The sequence below is a fragment of the Saccostrea cucullata genome, unplaced genomic scaffold, assembly GCF_032062105.1.
Source record: "Saccostrea cucullata isolate Sc308-1 unplaced genomic scaffold, CSIRO_AGI_Scuc_v1 ctg8642, whole genome shotgun sequence".
Classification (NCBI taxonomy): domain Eukaryota; kingdom Metazoa; phylum Mollusca; class Bivalvia; order Ostreida; family Ostreidae; genus Saccostrea; species Saccostrea cuccullata.
Window position 1 is genome coordinate 18,036 of NW_026933903.1, and position 21,663 is coordinate 39,698.

At 35.8% G+C, this 21,663-nt stretch overlaps 3 protein-coding genes across 3 annotated transcripts; 2 read left to right on the plus strand and 1 right to left on the minus strand.

Moving 5' to 3' along the window:
* Window positions 1–923: 923 nt before the first annotated feature.
* Window positions 924–7,009, minus strand: LOC134239574 (uncharacterized). Its single transcript, XM_062721738.1, has 5 exons — window positions 6,952–7,009; window positions 3,284–3,321; window positions 1,544–1,662; window positions 1,214–1,381; window positions 924–1,063 (listed from the first exon to the last, which is right to left on the minus strand). Exons 2-5 carry the CDS (start codon window positions 3,319–3,321, stop codon window positions 924–926), a joined length of 465 nt encoding a protein of 154 aa, XP_062577722.1. The 5' UTR covers window positions 6,952–7,009.
* LOC134239572 (uncharacterized) lies at window positions 6,952–9,714 on the plus strand. Its single transcript, XM_062721736.1, has 3 exons — window positions 6,952–7,047; window positions 8,030–8,387; window positions 9,276–9,714. The coding sequence occupies exons 1-3, from the start codon at window positions 6,978–6,980 to the stop codon at window positions 9,712–9,714; spliced, it is 867 nt and encodes a 288-aa protein (XP_062577720.1). The 5' UTR covers window positions 6,952–6,977.
* Window positions 9,715–15,656: 5,942 nt separating this feature from the next.
* Window positions 15,657–18,442, plus strand: LOC134239573 (potassium voltage-gated channel subfamily A member 2-like). The gene is made up of 2 exons (XM_062721737.1): window positions 15,657–15,846; window positions 17,407–18,442. Exon 2 carries the CDS (start codon window positions 17,431–17,433, stop codon window positions 18,397–18,399), a length of 969 nt encoding a protein of 322 aa, XP_062577721.1. The 5' UTR covers window positions 15,657–15,846; window positions 17,407–17,430; the 3' UTR covers window positions 18,400–18,442.
* Window positions 18,443–21,663: the final 3,221 nt, after the last annotated feature.

Sequence of the window (21,663 nt, forward strand, 5' to 3'; positions counted from 1 at the left end):
GAAACGTTCGTGCTTAATCCGGCAAGACAACATAAATACACCTTGAAATGTTAAGTTATTATCGTTTGTGGTCAACACGGAACGACTTTATTTTGCTTATTAATTGTGTATGCTTTAAGATTGTATACTGCTGCTGCTTTTTATATCGCTTCTTGACCCTTTGCTCCTTTATAACATACCACGGCCAACATCATAAATAAATGTGCTGAAAATCTGTTCTTCTCCTCGACATAATTGATTGTTTAGATGTCTTTAATATATTTTCTTTCAGAAGAGGATTTATATATTCTTGTCTATGTTCGTTTTCAATATATTAATCACTAGAAAATCAACCTAAAATAATGTATATTTTTATTTTGGGGCTTCAGTCTGTAGACCCTATGAGACAATATATTTCTTAGAATTCAAACTCAGTCTTAAAGCTTTTTAAAAGATCTTTTGGTACGGACCAGGTCAGGTACAAGGAGGAAAATACAGGAAGGGTTGGACTTGTCAGATCCCTGAGTTTTAATCAGATAATGCAAGGAGAGAAAGAATCGTCAATAAAGTCAACATATGAGTGTAAAAGGAAGGAGGACTAATGCATGAAAAAGAAAAACACACCCTCCAAGAAATCAACCCACAGTTCATCAGGTCATGTAAGCTTCGGACTCAATTTGTAAGCTACATTAATATCAACAAACCTGCATTTGGCAGTTATTATGCCCCTCTCCCTTAAAAAGTGGCAAGGTGTATTGTGATTGGGATGTCCGTCCGTCTGTCACACCAACTGCATGTTCATAGACGAAATCTTTTCATTTCAACCATGCAGGCTCACAGTGTTATTTTACCATTAACTTATTTAAATTAATGATGAATCCTGTTGGAACCCTTTAGACAAAATGCTACAAAATTTGTTTAATCGTAAGTTACAAGATGTAATATTAACGCCCATGATTGGCATGTGTCGTCGGTGGAGCCATAGAGCTGGTGTCCCCGGCATCAATGATGTCAACATCGACAGGTGCTAGCTTTAGATCTCCCCACTGTGTAAGAAACTCGTTCATGTCTACACAACCGTCACCTAAAAACAACACATAATAGACAACATGGATTAGAGATTTCTTTATTGTAAAACAGAACAAGAGCAAAAAGTTTTTAAATCTTTCCTTAACACAACTTGTCAGAAATCGTCAATAACTACAACTCAGCCAAGGTTTTTGAAAAGACTTACTGTTCATGTCAAAGTAGGTGTAAATGAGAGGCATGTCTGCGTGGGTCAGGTGCCCGTCTCCGTTAGTGTCCGCTTTGGTGAAGAGTAGGTTGGCTTCTCGAGCGTTACCGAGATGGTATGCAGTGACCCAGTCGTTTTCGAATTCCACCCGGGTCACTTCCTGGTTATCTATGACAATGGGTATCAACAATGAAAAAGTATGATTACTGTTTTCTAGAATTTGTGCACTTACTAGGTCATGTTTTGTACAGAAAAAAAGAACGTTTTAAACCAAAAAATGTGCTCAATTATTTTTAAAAATGTGATCGTCGTGCAAATAAAGAAACTTACGATCTACATCAAAGGCAAGGAAAATATTGTCAACTTCACTGCGGTCAAGACATCCACTTAGGTCATGATCAACTTTCTCAAATAAAATATACTCCCTCTGTGGCTCAGAATCGGCAGATCTATCAAATAAGCATGAATATATGCCCAATACAAAGTATCAAAATTTTAGGTGTACCCCACTTAAAACCCCATCACACCAACCTAGTTCTTGCAACGTTTGATAAAAATGTTGATGAATGACATCAAATCATGAGAACGTGGTAGCGTCGGTTTAAGAACGTTCAGGGAATACTCAGCGTTGTTTTAGACGAAACTCTTAACCAAAACTTCGAACTTTTCATTATTATCCCAGTTCTGAATTTTGTCGGATGACGACGTCCTTCAACCGAGAAAGATTACCGAGAACAGAATTGTCGAACAACGAACTTACTATAGACGTGTTAGAACACGACATGGTTAATCATCAATTTACAAGAAATATCCTCGGTTTGTTACAGGCTGTCCGTGTGCTACAGTAGGCAAATACAATGTAAGTACAACTCGACTAAAGGTCGTTCTTTGTAAATACTTAACTAAATAAAAACTTCTGCATAGTTTAACAAGTTCATTCAGTTCTAATAAAATTAAATTTAAACGTTTTGAGCAAGCGACTGTTGCATCAAACAGTTTTTATGATTTCCAGCACGTCGGCTGTACGTTCGGAAAAGGAAACCCGTTTCTTTTCTGTTCATTTTTATGCCCCCGTAAACGAGGTTTTGGGGGTATATAGTTTTTGTCGTGTCCATACGTCTCTCTGTCTGTTTGTACGCAAAAACCTTGCCCATAACCTTTGATTTAGTGGAGTTATGACTTTCATATTTCACATGTGCATTCCTTGTGACAAGACCTTTCTTTGGGTACCACCAAAATTGAACCTTTGACCTTGGAGTTTAACCATCTTTTGCACAAAAAAATCCGAACTTTTACTTAGGCCATATCTTTTGAACAGAAGATACCAGAACGTTTATACTCCATCAACTTTGACCTTTTCACTTTGGAGATTTCCGTACTTATGAAAGAACTTTAACCTTAAGCATAACTTTTGAACGGTAAGGAATAGTGCTTTTATACTTCACATATGTGAAAATACACTTCATTGGATACCAACAACTTTGACCGTCGAGTTTGACCTACTTTGAATAGCAAACCTTGACCATAACTTTAAGGGTGTAGGGCCAGTGCTTTCATTCTTCACATAATTATGTAATCCTTGTGACAAGACCTTTCATCTTATGTCAAGAACTTTGAAGAAATGAAATATCCTTGGTCATGGCGTAGTGGTTACATGTAAAATCAAGACAGAACGAGAAGCAAATGAAAGAAAGAGTGAGCAAGCTCACATACCCCACGCTCCCCCAAAACTCAAAGTGCCGAAAATGCCTGAAAAAATAAAGGAATCAGATTTTCCTGATTATATGCACATCTATTGGATATCAAATGTTTCGAAAATAAGTTAACCTGACCATGATATGAACCGACTCGGGACAAGGATCAGTTGAGGGAACGTTAAGGGCTGTTTAAACAAAATTGGATCATATTGTAGACATTCAGTCATCCCCGTTTTCTGATTCCAAGGACATAATGGCTTGATAGGTCACGCTGGAAACGAGATTGGTGCGATTGGGCATATGATCGAAAAATTGATAAATCACTATAACATGAATTAAGTTATTATATTATATACCGGAATATTCAACTTACACAAGGCCTAGACAACACAGAAACGCTACTATTTTCATCTGAAAGAAATGAACATTTAATTATTTACTGATAGACAAATGTTCTCTGAAAATTTAGATATTTAGTTTATTTTGTAAATGTCGTCAAATGACAATTTATAATTGGTCGAAATCATTTTCCCTAAGAATGGATGAGCATGCGTAAAATAAATAGATCTTTTCCAAATAGAGTTTCCTCATTTATTAGTCCTCTACAAATGCATTTTATGTAATAAAACTGTAAATTAATCACGTGACTAGGAACCATCTTGAAATTTAAACCGTTGAGAGAAATAATATCAGGGAAAAGGTTTTTTTTTGGAAGAAAAAGTGATTTTGCAATAATATTTCTACTTGTTGAATTCAATTTGTATTCTTACAAGAGATTATTTTCTATTGTAACGACCATTTTCGCATGACAAAGATAACATTATTGACCTTGAATCCAAGATAATGAGAAACTCTTCCCAATAACTATTGTCAGGAAATAAATAAATTCCTTCTGTGATAACGAAAATACGGATTAACATTTTTTGAAAATATTAATTACAGTATGGTTGCCCGCGTGGCGCAGTGGTTTGAGCGTCTGCTTTCGAATCTCGGAGTAAAGAGTTGATCTTTACGTCGCGGGTTCAAATCCCACTGTGGGACGCGGAGATCAGTACTTCGGATAACGTACAAACCAAGGTTCCGTGTCTGAATACGAAAATGATCCCTCACTGTTCCAGGCACGTAGCAACAAGGGGGGGGGGGGGGCAGGCCTCCCCCACTTTTTTCCCAAGTTACTTATACTTTAGAAAATGTTCATTGAAAGGCAGGTTGGCCCCCAACTGTTTTGTGATACAAGGGAAATGTAGTATTGTAGGTCCAAAAAATTGGGACTGAAAGAAGTTGGTATTGAAAAAAAGTTGGCCTCTACCCCCCCCCCCCTTTACGAAATAGAATTTTCGACTTTGGGCAATTTTTCTTTTTTGCTTATCAACTTTTTCAGGTAAGTAATTTTTTTTCTCTGCCCCCCCATCTCCCTCCCCCTACCACTTTCAATAACGATGCTACGTCACTATATTGGAAAAAATTCGCAGCTCTATACCGGCAAGTGTTGATGTTCCCATATGAGTGAAAAATTCTCGAAAGGGACGTTAAAAAAAACAAAACAAACCATTATGGTACTCAAATGTGTTTAAAGATACTTTCAACAAAACCTTTCGGTGCATATTAAAATAAGATTATTTTTTCTTGACATAATCGAATTTTCCAGTCTAAGACGTAACGGAGAGTAACCAAAAAGGATTTACCATACTATAGCGCTGAAATTATTTCATTTGCTAGGTATTTCAGCTTTAAGCTAAGTATGCAAGAAAACGTTTTGTACATTCAGAAATAAGATAAAGCTATAAACCGGTATTTAACAGACTATCGATTTTGAGTTTTTAAGTTGTCCGTTCCAGAATTTCTCACTCATATGGCACGAAATAAAGCGGCGTGGAAATCTCTTCGTGTCCGCATCTACTGCAACAATGCACAGCTATTTATACGGTCTTATTCGAGGAACCAGTCTCCACTCCCCACAGTAGATGCGAACCCGCGATGTAAAAGATAAGTCGTAGACGATTTAAGAACAAACCCTCTTATCCACTGAAAAACGAAAGCGACTAATTGTTGTGTTTCTGTTAGTATCAAATTAAAAGAACATGTTCTTTATTAGTTTCAGAAACAAATCAAAATGGTTAGAAATATTCATTTTAGCAGTCTTTGGCACGTCAAAAACCGTCGTCGCTTAGTGCATGGCCCTGAGTGCTAAATGAGTGTATACATTTAAAGCCCTTTGCGGACATCTGGTGCCATTTCGTCTTGTGAATTAAGAAAAAAATTCTCACTAAAGGAAAGAACAACAAACAAGCTTTTGACCTAAGCAAGAACACATTAAACAATTAAAATGACTGACCTTATTTTGAAGGGAAGTTTCTTTTCTTTATCAGAATCAAAGTGTGGTCGTATGAAGACGAGACTTTTACTTATCTATAAACACGTCGTTAGTCAAGATTACATACAGGTGCAAACAATGACTATTCTGATCAGGTTCACTACTCGTGATGTATTCATTAAAATCATGTAAGAATAAAATTATCTAGTATGGAATCATAATCATCCTTGTTCAAGACCGCTGCTAGACGATACCCAATAATTTACGTACACTTATCAACGTTAACACTAATGACGTATTGGTTCAGTACCATACTAGCTGCAATAATGTAGCCCTCTCCGATTTTTTTTTTTTTTTTTGGGGAGAGGGCTACAACTCCTTAGGATCTCTATAATGGCGCAGATGCGGCAGTGGATAACTCCCGCACGGATTTCGGCTCAAATTATCAGTAAACGGCTATTTTATTATTATCTCTTATCTGGAATCCAAATATGTAATTATGCAAAACATAAATCGATCCAAAAATATTCACAACGACCCATATATCGGTTATTTTTCGTGTGTGTCAACAGCTTAACTTGAATTTATCCGCCATGTTTACTGACCTTGATGGATTTATTTTGGGACAGCCAATGAGAATTTAGGTTCTATAGGAGCGGATCTATTAGGAATTCCCTTATTTTAAGCATACGTATCGCTGTTTGCGCAAAAATAACACTTGAAATGGTTTTATTTATCGATGTTTTTGTAATATATTATAGCACAATCGTTTATAAACATCGACATTTGCTTTATTTGGTTGTTCCAAATTTCAAGCGAAAGTCTCACTACGTCACGCGTGAACTATCATGGCTGCTGAATATTGCAGCTGGGAAAGACACAGATTTATTTAACATGGTTTTCGAGTTTAACAGGCTATGTTGTTGACAGTGAATAAAAATTTCGTCTTATAAGAAGTAAGTTTAATGTAAAAATAATTTAATTTGCCTCCAATCACCCGTATAAAAAAAATATATTTGCACCATTACGGAGATGCGATGGAATTGTAGCCCTCTCCAGAAAATATCAGATAAAAAAATCGGAGAGGGCTACATTATTGCAGCTATACCATACGAGTCCCGTTTTTGTTCTTTAAAGCCCTTTTAACATTTGTTACACTGACACACAAGCATTGACAACCCTACTCCCTAAACTAATGGAGTCTCCTGTAGGCTAACACAAAGCAAATATTTTTTTTTATATAAATATGATTGAAGCAAGTTAGCTATACAATTATACTGATTTTTATAAGGTCTTCTATCCGATTAAGAAATTTTACAATTATCTTTTCATCTCTAAATCTTTGCGAAAGTTGCTGACTATGTGAACAAAAGCATACACTTGATCTTAAGGTATCGGTAAAAAGAACATCGAGTAAATTTGTTTTTCAATATACTTAGTATGTTGAATAGAACAGAATTTGCGCGTTGATTCCTCCTCATTCATAAGGATTTTAATAATAAACATACGTGACAACCCTCCCCGTCCCATAGAAGTACTGTTTTATTTGAAATCTTAATGATCAGGTATTGACGTGGACATCTTTATTACTCTTATCCCATTTAAAAATGAAAATTTATGTATTTTTCTGCCAATCTAAAACTGGATTACTTGAATGCAAATCTAGAACCTTTACACAATATTACACTACACCTACTGGCAGCTGTTCTTTTTCAGTTCTGGCTTACCGATACGTATAAGATCTTCACTGAAAATGAAGGTATTCCTGACGTTTCTAAAATGGACTGTGCTTATTGGTGGAACAAATATCGCCCATGGATCAGGTAAAAAAAAAATTATCTGTATTGGAATTAATATCAGGAATTTTGGATTTTGTTTACATTAAATGCAAAACTTGTGTAATTTTGTAATTCTTTAAAGGTGAGGTACAGTGATCAATATGCCTGTACAAAAATATAATATGGCAAATTCCACGTACATGGTCAATTAAAATGTATTTACATTAAGTGTACTATGGAATATATGAAGATAACGAACTCTTCAAGCTCAAAAGTCCATTAAACAAAACAGATCAGGTACAAACAATCACAGACCTATAAAACCTTAAAACAATAAAAGTGGGATCAGGTGCCATGGACGAGTGAGCAACCCCTGCCGACCGATCACACACGCTGCGTGCGACTTGTCATGATCGAGGATAAGCAGGAAAATCCGTCGGCAATACACTGTGTAGATGGCCTAACAATAAGTTTGATAAAACGTCAGTCAGCATTAATTTGACTTGAAGAAAGATTGTATTGGTGACAACGACATAGAATATACGAAATGTTGAAGTGGAGTTGGGGTTCGATGATTGGGACGGAAACATAATTGATGACTATTTCTTCTAGCGCCATGTATGAAAATGAAATCACAGGTCTTCGGGTAATAGCATAAAACCGATTCTATCACACCACAATGGGTGTTAACACTGTTCAATGGCCCTAAATGCCTATTATACGTCAAAAACATGTATTTAAGCCGTTCGCCAAATGTATGAGTGAACCATTCTTGAATGGGACGATAAACAACATACATTAAATATATCACCACTTTATTATAGTAATTATGCTAGTGCTTACCCATGAATATCAATTTTCACAAGTTACATATATTATAACAAAATTGCAACATACAATAAACCTATCACACACCACTTTATTTTAGTAATTATACAAGTGTTTCCCTTCTTTTAGATCTTTTACCACCGAATAAGCAATTTTCACAAGATATATATTATAACATAATTTTAAAATGTACATTCAGGTCCCAGGTTTAGAGACGGTCAACTCATTGCACGTTTGGAAAATTTACAAGTTTCGGATGCCTCCGGACTAGCGGCAAGTCGTAAGCACCGTGGTGTCCTCTACACTCACAACGACGGCGACCGGAACGACCCTTACCTATACGCAATAAACGCTTCAAATGCAGTCATCATATCCACTCTCAGGTTATATCCTGCTCAGAATGAGCGTTGGGAGGATATTGCTGTTGGTCCCTGTGGCACGAAGAGTTGCATTTACATAGGAGATATGATCGGCGCACGAACAATTTATCGTGTCGAGGAGCCCGACTTTATTTACTCTGATCAGATTCTGACAGGAGTGTCCGCTATTCATTATCAGTAAGATATATTTAGATTAACAGAAGTAAAAAATTTATAGCTTATTTTTGTAAGAAAAAGAAAATAACTTGCATGCGGGGACTTGTACTATTTTGTTTCATTTGTCTGTTAATTTGGTGTAGCAGCATTAACGACCACCTGACCTTGACCATAACGGTCATCGGCACTAGAGCTTTTAATTTTATCTCAGATATTCTTTGTAACAAGCAAGATTTCTTTAAAACTTTAATTTTCGACATATTTTTTGAATGTTTCACATTTCCTACATATAACCATTGTGGCAATGACTTCTTCAGTACCAACTTAAAGCTGAACACGAATCGTAAATAGGCATACGCCTTTTTCGATATCATTATCTACGATACACATGTACTGTTCAGATTCGTTACACATGACTGCTTTATTATCACGAGTATCGGCGTAGAATGGCCACCCGTGTTCGTTTTGGTTATCTTCCATTACATTTGTTCACATTTTATTGCAGTTATGTGTATCTGTGTTTGTTTGTATACTGCACTGACCTGTAGAGCTATAATTGTATGTTTCTTTGGTATCTTACTTTCCGGCATTAGACGAAGTACATGTACATTACGTTATTATTGTCGCTACCGAGTGCTGTATAGCATACGTCCGTCTACATCGGTGTCGACTAACAGTGACGAAGTCCTGCCCTTTATAAAGGGGTCTGCAGATAGAGCGAGAATCCGAACAAAAATGGCGGACACGTTCCTTTTACGAATCGTGTTCAGCTTTACTAACAAATTTACTTTAAAACATGACTCTTAGCTGCCATATAGAGGCATTTAAGCTTCAGAAAGTTGACACATCTTGTATTAGTTTTTAAGATAACATTCTTCATTCACATGTACATGCATTTTTGAATTGTAGCTGGGACAGTCATTCTGATGTTTTGATGGTAGACAGACATGGCAACGTATTTCTTATATCAAATCAAAAGCATCATGATCATGGAAGACAAGTTGGTCGTCTAGCCGCCGAGAGTTGGAATAGCAATCATACTGTGGATATAACAACAAATGTACATCTTCCACATTTACATAATTTTGAGGAAAACCATGATCCATCTTCTGGTGATATTTCAGTAGACGGTACTCAGATTTTACTTGCGTCATTAAATGACCACGCCTACTACTGGAAAGTTCAAAATGACGATATATTGAGTACACTACGACACGCACCTGATTTACTTCCGATTCCAACTCATACCGTGGAAGGGATCTGCTGGGACACTGAGGGACGAAACTATTACGAGATTGCCGAGAGCCATCATAGACCGCCTCCACTGTACATATATAATCGTATCTAATATGAAAGGAGTTGATTTATAATTTTATATAAATATTTTTAAAAAATGTTTTAACCATTAAAAATAGGTAAATTACCTCTCCCTGTTCACTCCGCTTAAAAGAATATATAATTGACCGGAATATATAAGGAACAAGAGGTCCATGGGCCACATCGCTCAACTGAGCACATGGGCAAGTTAAAAAACACAAATCATCTTTGTATTGAAAAGCTTACTTTTTGGGGGAGGGGGATTTGAATTTTCTATTATTTGAGAATGTCACTATATCAAAAAACCATATTTGTATAATTTTGCTATACTTGAAAAGAAGATTTAAAAATATTTTTCCAACATGTTCCTCGATCTCCTATTGCAACTCCTGGCTAACACCCCTCCCCCCCCCCCGGATATTATTTGAATAAATTTAAATCTTCACTAATTGCAGATGCTTACATGTCAATTTGACTAAACAAAACTTTTCTGTTCAGGAGAAGATTTTTCCTACATATTCTTATACAAAACTTTCCCTCATTGTGGCCACACCCTAATCCCGGGGGTCATGATTTGAACAAAATTAAATCTACACTACCTAATGATGCTTCCAGCTGAGTTTCATCTTTCCTGGCCCAATGGTTCTGGAGAAAATTTTTTTTAAAGATTTTCCCTACAATTCTATTGTAAAACTTTGATCAGCCATTGCGGCCCCGCCTTACCCCCGGGGGTCATGATTTGAACAAATTTGAATCTACACTACCTGAGGATGCTCCCACATGAGTTTCTTCTTTCCTGGTCCAACGGTTCTGGAGAAGATTTTTTAAGATTTTCCCTATATATTCCAATGTAAAACTTTGATCAGCCATTGTAGCCCCGCCCCACCCCTGGGACTCATGATTTGAACAAATTGAAATCTGCATTACCTGAGGATGCTTCCACATGAGTTTCATCTTTCCTGGCCGAATGGTTCTAGAGAAGATGATTTTCAAAAAAAAATTCTCCTTTATATTCCTATGTTAAACTTTGCTCAGCCATTGTGGCCCCGCCCTACCAACGGGGGTCATGATTTGAACAAATTTGAATGAACACTACCTGAGGATGCTTCCATATGAGTTTCATTTTTTTCTGGCTCAATGGTTCTGGAAAAGAAGATTTTTAAAGATTTTTCCTATATATTCCTATGATCAGCCGTTGTGGCCCCGTCCTACCCCCCCCCCCCCCCCCCCCCCGAGGGGTGGTGGGGGGGGGGGGGTCATGATTTAAACAAACTTGAATTTACACTATCTGAGGATGCTTCCACATGAGTGTCATCTTTCCTGGCCCAATGGTCCTGGAGAAGAAGATTTATAAAAGATTTTCCCTATATATTTCTCTGTAAAACTTTGATCAGCCTTGTGACCCCGCCCTACCCCCGGGGGTCATGACTTGAACAAATTTGAATCTACACTACTTGAGGATGCTTCCACATGAGTTTCATCTTTCCTGGTTCACTGGTTCTGGAGAAGAAGATTTTTAAATGATACCAAAGACCTGCCTACCTCTCCGCTTTTGGCGTAATTCTTCCGCTTTTTACCACAAAATTAAGCTATTACGCCACTAATATTAATTTTACGCTCTTGATTTTTGGTTTAAAATCCTTTATGGACGACTAAATTTAGAGTTAAAGTACGACCTGCTGAAATGAAATGAGAAAATCCAATAAAAGTAATTAATAGTGGACCGGTTCGATAACGTACGCAATATACCAAGTACGTAATATACCAAGTAGTTACATGTAAACTGGTTTGGCGAATATTCTAAAGAAGACGAGAAGGCACTGCTTACGTTAACTATTAAATGATATTGCAATAAGTTCAGCCATTTCTATGCTCAATTTAGTTTAGAACAAGATAGAGAAATGCGAGTGTTAAAAATAAAATACAATGTTATAATGTACGATTTGTGTAAACATGCAAACGCAAGCCTTCAAATAAGTGATTTGACCAAAAGCTTCATTAAGGGTGTATGGTTGAACCGAGTTCGATACAGGATACTGTTTTTTTTTTTTTTTTTTTTTTTTTACAACTCTTTTTTGCCAATAAATGATTCGAAAAAAAAAAGTTTACGCCAGCTTTGTTTAGTACTGTAATTATTTCGGTTGTTTTGAAAGAAAATAAAGTATTATAGTAAAAACAACAAAATAGGAAAACATGATTGATTACGCTTTTACCTCCGAGATTCCACCAAAAATGTACTGAAATTACACCATTGCAATGAAAAGGGTAGGCAGCTCTGATACCATTAATTTTTCATTAATTCGTTATTATCTCCCCTTGGAAGTGGGCTTGGCCCTTGATTTGAACAAACTTGAATTCCCTTCACCCAAGGATACTTTGTGGCAAGTTTGGTTAAAATTGGCCCAGTGGTTCTTGAGAAGAAGTCGAAAATGTGAAGAGTTTACAAACAGACAGATGGTCGGACAGACGGACTACAGACAAAATGTGATCAGAAAAGCTCACTTGAGCTTTCAGTTCAGACGAGCTAATAAAAAGATATATAATTGACCGGAAAGTCATTTTTTTTGTTTGCCACCATCCCCTCGCAAAGTAGAGGAATTTATTAGGATTACTGAGCCCATCCTTCTGTATGTCTGTAGTCTTTTTCTTCCATAACAAGTAAAGGTGTAAATTTTAAGTCGCTCGACCGGTACATGGTGACGTCTCTATATGAGTTAAAATTCTCGAAGGGACATAAAACAAGATTCAATACATCAATTTGCATGCAGAGAGAAAACATTTGCTGTGGCCTTCAAATCATCTACAATGTTTTCTCAGTTAAGGTATTCTAGCTTTAATAGCAACAGATTCAATGAAATTAATGTGTGGGTGTTGAACACCCTGAGTCAGCATATTTAGACATAATTCCCATTTATAACTACTATCTAGCATGTAAGAATGGGATTTGTCCTAATTTTTGACCTTGAATTTTAGTAAGAATTATTTCCCTCTGCATTTAATTAATAAAAAGATGGATGTTTTATGGACTTTTGTTCTTGAATACAGTTCGTTATGTTTCATTCAATGCATCTTTCCACCACATTATTTAATGATATTCTTATTATACCCCCCGCTTAAAAAGTGGGAGGGTATACTGTAATCGGTAAGTCCGTCCGTCTGTCTGTTACGCTTTGGTGTACCCATCTCTTATCCGCAACTCCTCTTATACCACTGAGTGAAATTTAATGAAACTTTCTCAGAATCTTTGTTACATATTGCCATTGTGCACCTTCTATTATTTTACTTTTTGATCAGACACGTATTTTAGGTTTACCATAGCAAAACATGGACATTGCCATTATATTCTTACCTATGACATGAGATATGGCGGCTTCTGAATAACATTAGATACCACTAGTTATTTCTCTTTATACGTTACCGTAAAACAATATACATATAGCAACACATGGACATTATGGGAGGTGGGGGGTATCATTCAGTGAGCTCATTGCTCACAGTACCTCTAGTTTGATTTTGAATTTTTAAATAATCGATTTTCCCCATAGTCTTCAATGCAATCTTTGTTAATTAACTACTGCCTTAAGTTTAGAAACTTTCTCTCTGTTAATTCTTTCTTTTATAGATGCTTTAATTTAATTCCAGAGTATAATGTACTTGATGGATATTTAAGGGAAATAAATTTGGTCCTATTAGAGTTGGAACTCCTTAACAATAGTAATTTTCATTCATAATTATGTCGAACCATTGTATTACAGTAAACTTGAATAAAAGACACCACAAGTTCTTCCACATTTATTTCATATTTGAATGTTCACTGATTTAAACGATAAAGACTAAACAGATAAATTGTTTGACAAACAAGACGACTTCAAATTTTCTGTTTTCATAATGTTGTTGTAAAATATTCCGCTTTGCCTAGTTTTAGTGTTTATGTTTCCTAACTTCGTTATTCAAGAGCTTGTCCTAAGTACGATCAATCTTTAAGGATTTTAAGGAATTTTAATTAGAAGTCGACATATCGTAATTTCTACGGGCGCCATAATGACCTTATTAGGAAATCAATCATTTTGGTCGTTTTTTGGCTAATTTGTTTCATACCAATTGTTGAGCACTTGTTTTTAAACTGAATTTGACTATGGAGAGTTCCGTCTGTACCTGATAAATAAAGGACTCGCGGCGGGTGATTTGTCAACAGGGGTTGCTCACTCCTCCCATGTTGCAGTAGGTGTTGACACCGGCAACTATATTGTGACATCGCCGTATGAGCGAAAAATTCTCGAGAGGGACCTTAAACAATAATCAAACAAAGTGACATAATCCCACTTCGAAATTACCAGGGGTCCGTGCGTTATGCCTTCTTGGCATATTTGTATTGTTTGATATATATTTTATAGACAGATCACTGTTCGCTTTGTTCGCCTTTTAATAATGTCTTAATAATAAAATTTCCCAGGTTACCGAAGCTAACTTGATTAAGAATTCCTTGTACAACAGAAGCACTTTGACTTAAATAATGTTCGTTATCGATGAGTCAAAATTAAACCTGCGTTTTACGAGCTACAATCAAGAGTTCTGTTATGCATCGATTTTTCCCTTTGTCATTAATTCGATTTGAAGAGTGTTTTGACCTTTGAAATTGATAAAATTGCTTGTTCGAAAAACCCTGAGAGAGAAGAAAATACTAAATAGAGAAAGAGTGAATTAAACTATGTATCAGCATTAGAAATTCAGTTCTTTCAAATGTACAAAATGAGAAAAAAAATTGCCAAAAATTAAGACAAGCAATACAAACCAGTCATCAAAACTGGGATCACATGCAGTATTTGTAAGGAATTTGTTTTTTTTTTTTCAGTTTTTGCTCGCTTGTCCGTCTCTTTGTCTGTCCGCATATACTTTAACCGTGTCAAAAATTTAAAATTGGTTGGATTTATGGCTTTCATCTTAAAAATGTGTATTCTTATTGACAAGACCTTTCTTTGAGTATCAATGATCTCTTGACCACTTCCAAACTTTTACTATAGCATAATCTTTGAATCATTGCAAAACACCATAAATCACTTCTAATTTCATATCATGATAATAAACATTAGTAACTATTGTTAGATTAAAAGAGCCTTATTAATTTCATGAAGTATGTATTTTAAAAAAAAAAAAAATACTTTTGGGGTAAAAATTTCAACTTTTTACTAGACCTTTCTGAGAATTTCAAAGAAGCTTGAAGCACATTTAGAGACATAAAATGAAAATTCTTGCATGAAAAGATTTAATTTTCGAGCTTCATTTTAAGACTTTTTGAATGAAATCATAAATTAAAGAGTTATCATTCCTGGATGAGGAACAGAGTACCTTAAAAATATCTCGCCGTGTACGTGAATTCGGTCACGCTATATAGCTTTACCCCCACCCAGTTCCTACATTAAATGTATTCTCCTCAATCATTTAATCGAAGGAAAATATTCCAACTGTAAGTTTTCGTAAATAATACAAAGCATATCGTAGCGCAAAAGCGAAAACAACTTTTTTTGGTGTCGAATAAACTGCAATTGGTATAATCGAACATTTTAAGGAGAAGCATGTTTAACGCCAAACTCTCTTCAGAGCAGAAACATAACCAATAAAAGTTTTGCATTATTGATAAAATTTCATTTATTCTAGGAATTGTCGATTCTCGACGAGGTAATAAAACAGATGTTATCCCGTAATTGTGAAAAAAAAAGATATGAAGTCGAGATATTTGACAGTCACTGTTAGTGGTAAGAAATTTACTTTGGCAGCTGAGGCACTGAAATTGTATCCGGACACAAAACTTGGAAAATTCATTAACAGTAATGAAAACGTCAAGATGGAGTGTAGTTTTGAACGTCCAGTTCGTTTCTTTAAAGAAATCCATGCCTTTTATCAAACAGGAAAGCTTCATATGCCCACTCATGTCTGTCCACAAGCTTTTTTGGATGAATTGAATTTTTGGGAGATAGAGGTTTCATATGTTGAAAGTTGCTGCTTGAGCAATTTGGAATCATCTTTGGGAAATTTGAAGAAGTTTAAAAGTTTTGTGGACGAAATTCGAGTAGGTAACCAAAAGACGTTCGCACCGAAAGGATTGTCCAGAAAACAACGGATTTGGGAAGTTTTGGAGAATCAGTGTCGAACGAAGGCTGCAAGGGTAATGTTTAATGTCAAACATCTACATGTTTATTTATTTTTATTACACACTTAGTAATAAATACAGGTCATATGCGATATGGCTGACGTCACAATTATCAGCCCTGCAGGGCTGATATGGATTTGCGGGGCTGATAACCTATATCAGCCCTGCAGGGCTGATATGGCTAGCTGTAAATTAAACCACAAAAACAGTACTTGTGTAATTTTTGGTGGGTTCATATTCTCTTAATTTTAACTTTTTGAAAATAAGGTTAATCTTAATTTACAAATACATGTAGATTATTTTCAAATGTGCATTATAGATTGAAGTTTATTATAGACCATGTACATGTATAAGAAGTCCATGCATGATTATTTACTTATTTTCTTCTCCACTTAAATGCTGTATTTTATTACTAAGTATGTAATAAACATATTAATACATACCCTTTTCCACATCACAGTATCAGCCCTCGAAAATAGCCCTCGGGCCTTCGGCCCTCTGGCTATTGGTCACTCGGGCTAAAGTCGGCCCGAGGGCTGATATTGTCGAGGGCTGATACAGGATGTGCTATGGAAAAATATTACTATGTATCTCAATATACGAAATGTAAGAGATAAAAATTTAAAGCATTAGAATTTGTATGAAATATTACGTTTACAGTTTAAGTTTATATTTATTTATACAAAATTTTATTCACTTTTAAAGGTGAATTGGATTGGGCAGCAGGCAAAACCTATTATAGCCTTCTCCGCTTGCTATAGATAGTTTTCAGTAGACCCATATTAACAAAAGTTATTTCCCATTGGTCGACATTTTCCCTCTTTGTCCTACCAAATGTAAGAAGGTGTAGCACAAATAGTTGGGTGAAAATCTTTATGGAATAAACATTATGAAATAAAAGAGTCTCTAACAAATGTATATTTTTCAAAAAACATTGCTTTCCAGCCCACAATTGCCAGTATAAAAAGTAAAAGTTGGTTGAATTATGAAGGAATATGAGCATGTTGACCCCAATATGGCGGCCGACAGGAAATAACTCTCGTTAATTTGGGTCTATTGAAAACTATCTACATGTATAAGTCTATAATTCTTGCTTATATACTAGTATCTTGGAAACCGATCTCACGTACCCCGTGTCTTTGAATTCGCAATTAGTGCGTGAATGAACAATGGTTTATTTCCATTCTTATGTCGATATGATTTATCCCGGTGAGCTTGAGATAAAAGATTCCACAGAATCTGATAAGTCTGCTTCATGTTTGAATATTTTACTTGAAAAGGCGTTAATGGTAATCTAAAATCCAAACTTTTAAGTTTTCAATCGTCAACTTCCCTTACTTTTGCAGCAATATGCGGTTATGTAATAAAACCTGTACAAAAAGAATGAAGAAAGAAAGATAAATCAGCACTTTGGGGTATAGATATAAGGATATTCTAACCCAGAAACATTAACCGGCATACTGGAAATTGTATTACCTGTAATTTATTTTTAGACAGTTTTTTTCTGGTTTTATGTTGTGTTGTTATGTAATACATTAATTTATTTTCATTTGTGGTAAATATACTTTTAAATAGGGCTACCTTGCTGTGAGTACATCCATGATAATTATCTCCGTCCTCTCCCTCTGCATCAGCACGCTTCCAGTTTTCGAACAGAGGATCAATGTTTGTGAGATGAAACGTATAGTTCATGACGCTAACGACTACTTGAATTCATTCCTCGACACTTTGGACTGTGGCAAAGATCCTTGGAAAGCATGGCTTCACTACTTTGGAGATATTCCGCCCGACCTAAATGAAAAAGAGTTTGAAGAATATTTCTTAAACCATACACACTATCAGCACTCTGAGGAGTATGAGGATTACTACAGCAACGATGGTTTATCATTAGATACACTCTACAGGCATTATAAAGCCAGAGTACCACAAAAGGTGAAGAAACATGTTGTTTTTACCATCATTGACCAAGTGGTGATGATTTTTTTTGCAATAGAATTTATACTGCGATTATCAACATGTCCAAATCTTCGGAAGTACTTCCTTTCGTTTCTAAATATTCTTGATATTCTAATACTAACAGCGTCAGTTGCAGTAGAGATTGTAGAGGCAGTTGTGAATGAAACAAAGTTCGACAAACGCGTGGAAGCCCTTGATTTTCTACAAATACTTAGAATTTTTCGTTTGCTGAGAGTAGTACAACATATAGTTGAGGTCCGCGTTTTTGTGTACTGTGTGAAGACAAACATACGAGACCTATTGGTTTTACTCGTTTTTCTCCTGACGGCCATTCTAATTTTCTCCAGTGTCCTGTACTTTGCAGAAGGCCAAGATAACATCAACAGTATCCCAAATGCCTGGTACTGGAGCGTGGTTACACTTACGACATTGGGTTATGGAGATATCGTTCCGAAATCTGTCTTCGGAAAGATGATAGGTAGTATTTGTGCTTTGGCAGGCATATTCGTGTTTGCGATGGTAATCCCTGTTTTTGTTAACAACTACAACGAATTGAACAAATTGGTTCATTCTAAAATAGTGGTTAATCAAAGATATAATACTAAACTATAAAGTCAGGAAGGAAAGATAACATTGATCGGAAAATGTTACAGATTAAAACAAACTTTCGTCTTACATGTATCTTTTTATAGATATTTTATCTCCATATTGGACTAAATAACATTAAATTCCTATCCTACATAAGTGTATAGGTTTTATTATTATTATTTGGTTTTTTTTGTCCCCCGCTGAAAAAAGGGGGATATAAATTTCGGTCAGTCAGTACGTCTGTCTGTAGTTCTGTCTGTCTGTACACTCTTTTTCACGCTTTTCTCGAGAAGCATTGAGCTTTTGTAATGAAATTCTCCCTGTGACCTAGGGAAGATCCTACATGATTTCAAAGATAAAGGTTATAAATTTGAAAAGTATTTGATAGTATGAGTATTTCAAGAACCATAACGTACTGGAAACCTGGATCCATCCGCACAATGATCCGCTACATTACGATTATTACGGATATGCTTGCATGTCCTGAGGAAATTTCGAGTGGAGTACTGTAGCCACAGGTGTTAAAATTATGGAATATAATGTGATATAGTTCGAATGCATACAATTTATATACGAAATGTATCCGTTTTCATGTAACTCAAGGAACCAGGTCCACAGGCACCTGACGTTACTTATTTTTCTTTTAATAAAAAAATATACCCATACCTAATGATAAACAAGCTAATTCAGAGAATTTGTGTCCCCCGCTTAAGGAAAAAGTAAAACATGCGCAGTTCGGGGGAGGGGGGGGGGGTCGGGTCCCCCTCACTGAATTTGTAGAATTATTAAATGTGTACATGCATGTATACTGAAGCAAATAAAATATACCATTATGGATGTAAAGATTTAATTGCTTATTCTTTATGATGTGTATAGAAGATTCTTTTTATATGGAATATTTATCACACTGTAATGAAGATTTTATGAGTTTGTATAAGTCAGACCTCGTAAGTTTTTCACTTCGCGTGCTGAATACTATTGTTTAGTAAAAAAAAAAGTATTTCAAAAAAAAAAGTGGTCCGTCCTGGATTTGAACTTGGGACTTCTCACATGGGAAGCGAGAAACATACCACTAGACCACGGAATCGCCTTACATGGAGTCAAGCATATGCGGAAGTGAAGTTACACACATGTATATATTCATGTTCGGTATTGTCAAAATTTTACACAATCCATGGTGTTTGATTTATTTAGCCTTTATTAAACAGTTCTAATAGATGTAATAAGAAAATAAAGTCCGCCGAGAACCTGTTTTATACGCAATAACTTTCCTCATGCCCCCGTGCTAAAAATAGCGACATGTAATACTATAAATACTAATAAATTAAACGGGGCGGGACACTTTGAGAGGGGTGAGAGAGGTCCTAGGGAGTTTTGGTATAAAATTACATTGCATAAGCTCTAAATCTTCTTAAAATATCGCCCGGAAATGATAGTGTTACACACAGACAGAATGTATAAATTTACGACCTTGAACTTTGACCTTTTGACCTCAAAATCAATAGGGGTCGACACAGGTAGTTATGTAAAATTTCATTGCAATAGCTCAAATGGTTCTAGAGATATCGTGTGGAAACGAAAGTGTTATAACAGATAGAATTTGCTTATTTATGACCTTTGACCTTTTGACCTCAAAATCATTAGGGTTCTTTTTTAGTCCATAGGGAGTTGCTATGCTAAATTTCATTGCAAAAGCTCAAAGGGTTCTCGAGATATCGTGTGGAAACGAGAGCGTTACAGACAGACAGAAAGACGGACGGACAAACCCAAATTAATACCCCCACTTTTCAAGCGGGGAACAACAAGGTACCCATCGAGACCGCCATCTTGGATTTTCGAAGTCGGTCATTCACTTGTATTTTCGTCTGAAACTCCGTGAAATAAATTCCCTGCAACCATATTCTTCCTGTTTCCAGTCTTTCGAGGATTAAACTTACGGCCAGTGCTACCAGAAGGGCGCATCACCCTTGCGAATATTAAAAATTCCTCGTCAAACTCGATCTACTGCTTCAACAACGCGAGAAATAACTAAAGGGGGGCCGGAAGTTTACATTCGACTTGAAATTCTTAGGAAAAGCCCTTTTTTGATTGGTCAATATATTTGCAAGATTTATTTTTAAAGATAACCAGTTAAAATTGGTACTGATTCCAAAAACAATCTATCAGACAGTAATACAACGTAAGAACATTCATTTTCTTTCCCTCCAAAGTAATTTCGATATGGGCCTAGCTAGATCAAAGCGATCATATTTTGTAAATGTCGAAGATCGGCCTGATAGACATTTTAAATAGACAAAATATTGAATCGGCTTCAAGTCCTTGCTTACACGCAATGAACATGCTGAATATAATAAATAACACATTGTCATTATTGGTGCAATGTTTGAGCGCTATCCGTGGAGAAGACTGACCTTGTTTATTAAAAAAAGTTTTAACAAGCTAATTCAGAGAATCTGTGTCCCCCGCTTAGGGAAAAAGTAAACCAAGCGCAGTTCGGGGGGGGGGGGGGGGGATCGGATCCCCTTGACTGAATTTGTAGAATTATTAAATGTATACATGTACTGAAGCAAATAAAATATGCCAATATGGATATAAAGGTTTGATTATTCTTTATTATGTGTATATAAGATTCTTTTTATAGGGAATATTTATCACAATGTAATGATGATTTTATGAGTTTGTACAAGCCAAACCTCATAAATTTTTCATTTCACATGAATAATATCATTTAGTTAAAAAGAAAAGTTTCGAAAAAAAAAATTGATCTCCCGGGATGCGAACCCGGGACCTCTCACATGTGAAGCGAGAGACATACTACTAGACCACGGAACCGCTTTGAACTGGCGAAAAATTATCCAAAAATGAAGTCACATACATGTTTATATTCACGTTCGATATTGTCAAAATTTTACACAATGCATGATTTCTAATTTAACCTTTATTAAACAGTTCTAATAGATGTAATAAGAATATAAAGTCCACCGAGAACCTGTTTTATGCGTAATAACTCTCCTCATGCCCCTGTCCTAAAAATAGCGACATGTAATACAATAAATACTAATAAAACAAACGGGGCGGGACACTTTGAGAGGGTTTGAGAGAGATCCTAGGGAGTTTTGGTATAAAAATACATTGCAACAAATCAAAATCTTCTTAAAATATCGCCCGGAAATGATAGTGTTTCATAAAGACAGAATGTATAAATTTACGACCTTGAACTTTGACCTTTTGACCTCAAAATCAATAGGGGTCTTCCTTGGGCCACAGGGAGTTGTTATGTAAAATTTC

What these genes read in the sequence shown, in the direction of transcription:
- LOC134239574 (XM_062721738.1), bottom strand. Translation starts at nt 3,321, where the DNA reads ATGAAAATAGTAGCGTTTCTGTGTTGTCTAGGCCTTGT. An exon ending in CCTTGCCTTTGATGTAGATC is followed by an intron (nt 1,382 to 1,543) that starts GTAAGTTTCTTT and finishes CCATTGTCATAG; the next exon opens with ATAACCAGGAAGTGACCCGG. An exon ending in CACCTACTTTGACATGAACA is followed by an intron (nt 1,064 to 1,213) that starts GTAAGTCTTTTC and finishes TGTTGTTTTTAG; the next exon opens with GTGACGGTTGTGTAGACATG.
- LOC134239572 (XM_062721736.1), top strand. Translation starts at nt 6,978, where the DNA reads ATGAAGGTATTCCTGACGTTTCTAAAATGGACTGTGCTTATTGGTGGA. An exon ending in AAATATCGCCCATGGATCAG is followed by an intron (nt 7,048 to 8,029) that starts GTAAAAAAAAAA and finishes ATGTACATTCAG; the next exon opens with GTCCCAGGTTTAGAGACGGT. An exon ending in GTGTCCGCTATTCATTATCA is followed by an intron (nt 8,388 to 9,275) that starts GTAAGATATATT and finishes TTTGAATTGTAG; the next exon opens with CTGGGACAGTCATTCTGATG.
- LOC134239573 (XM_062721737.1), top strand. Translation starts at nt 17,431, where the DNA reads ATGATAATTATCTCCGTCCTCTCCCTCTGCATCAGCACGCTTCCAGTT.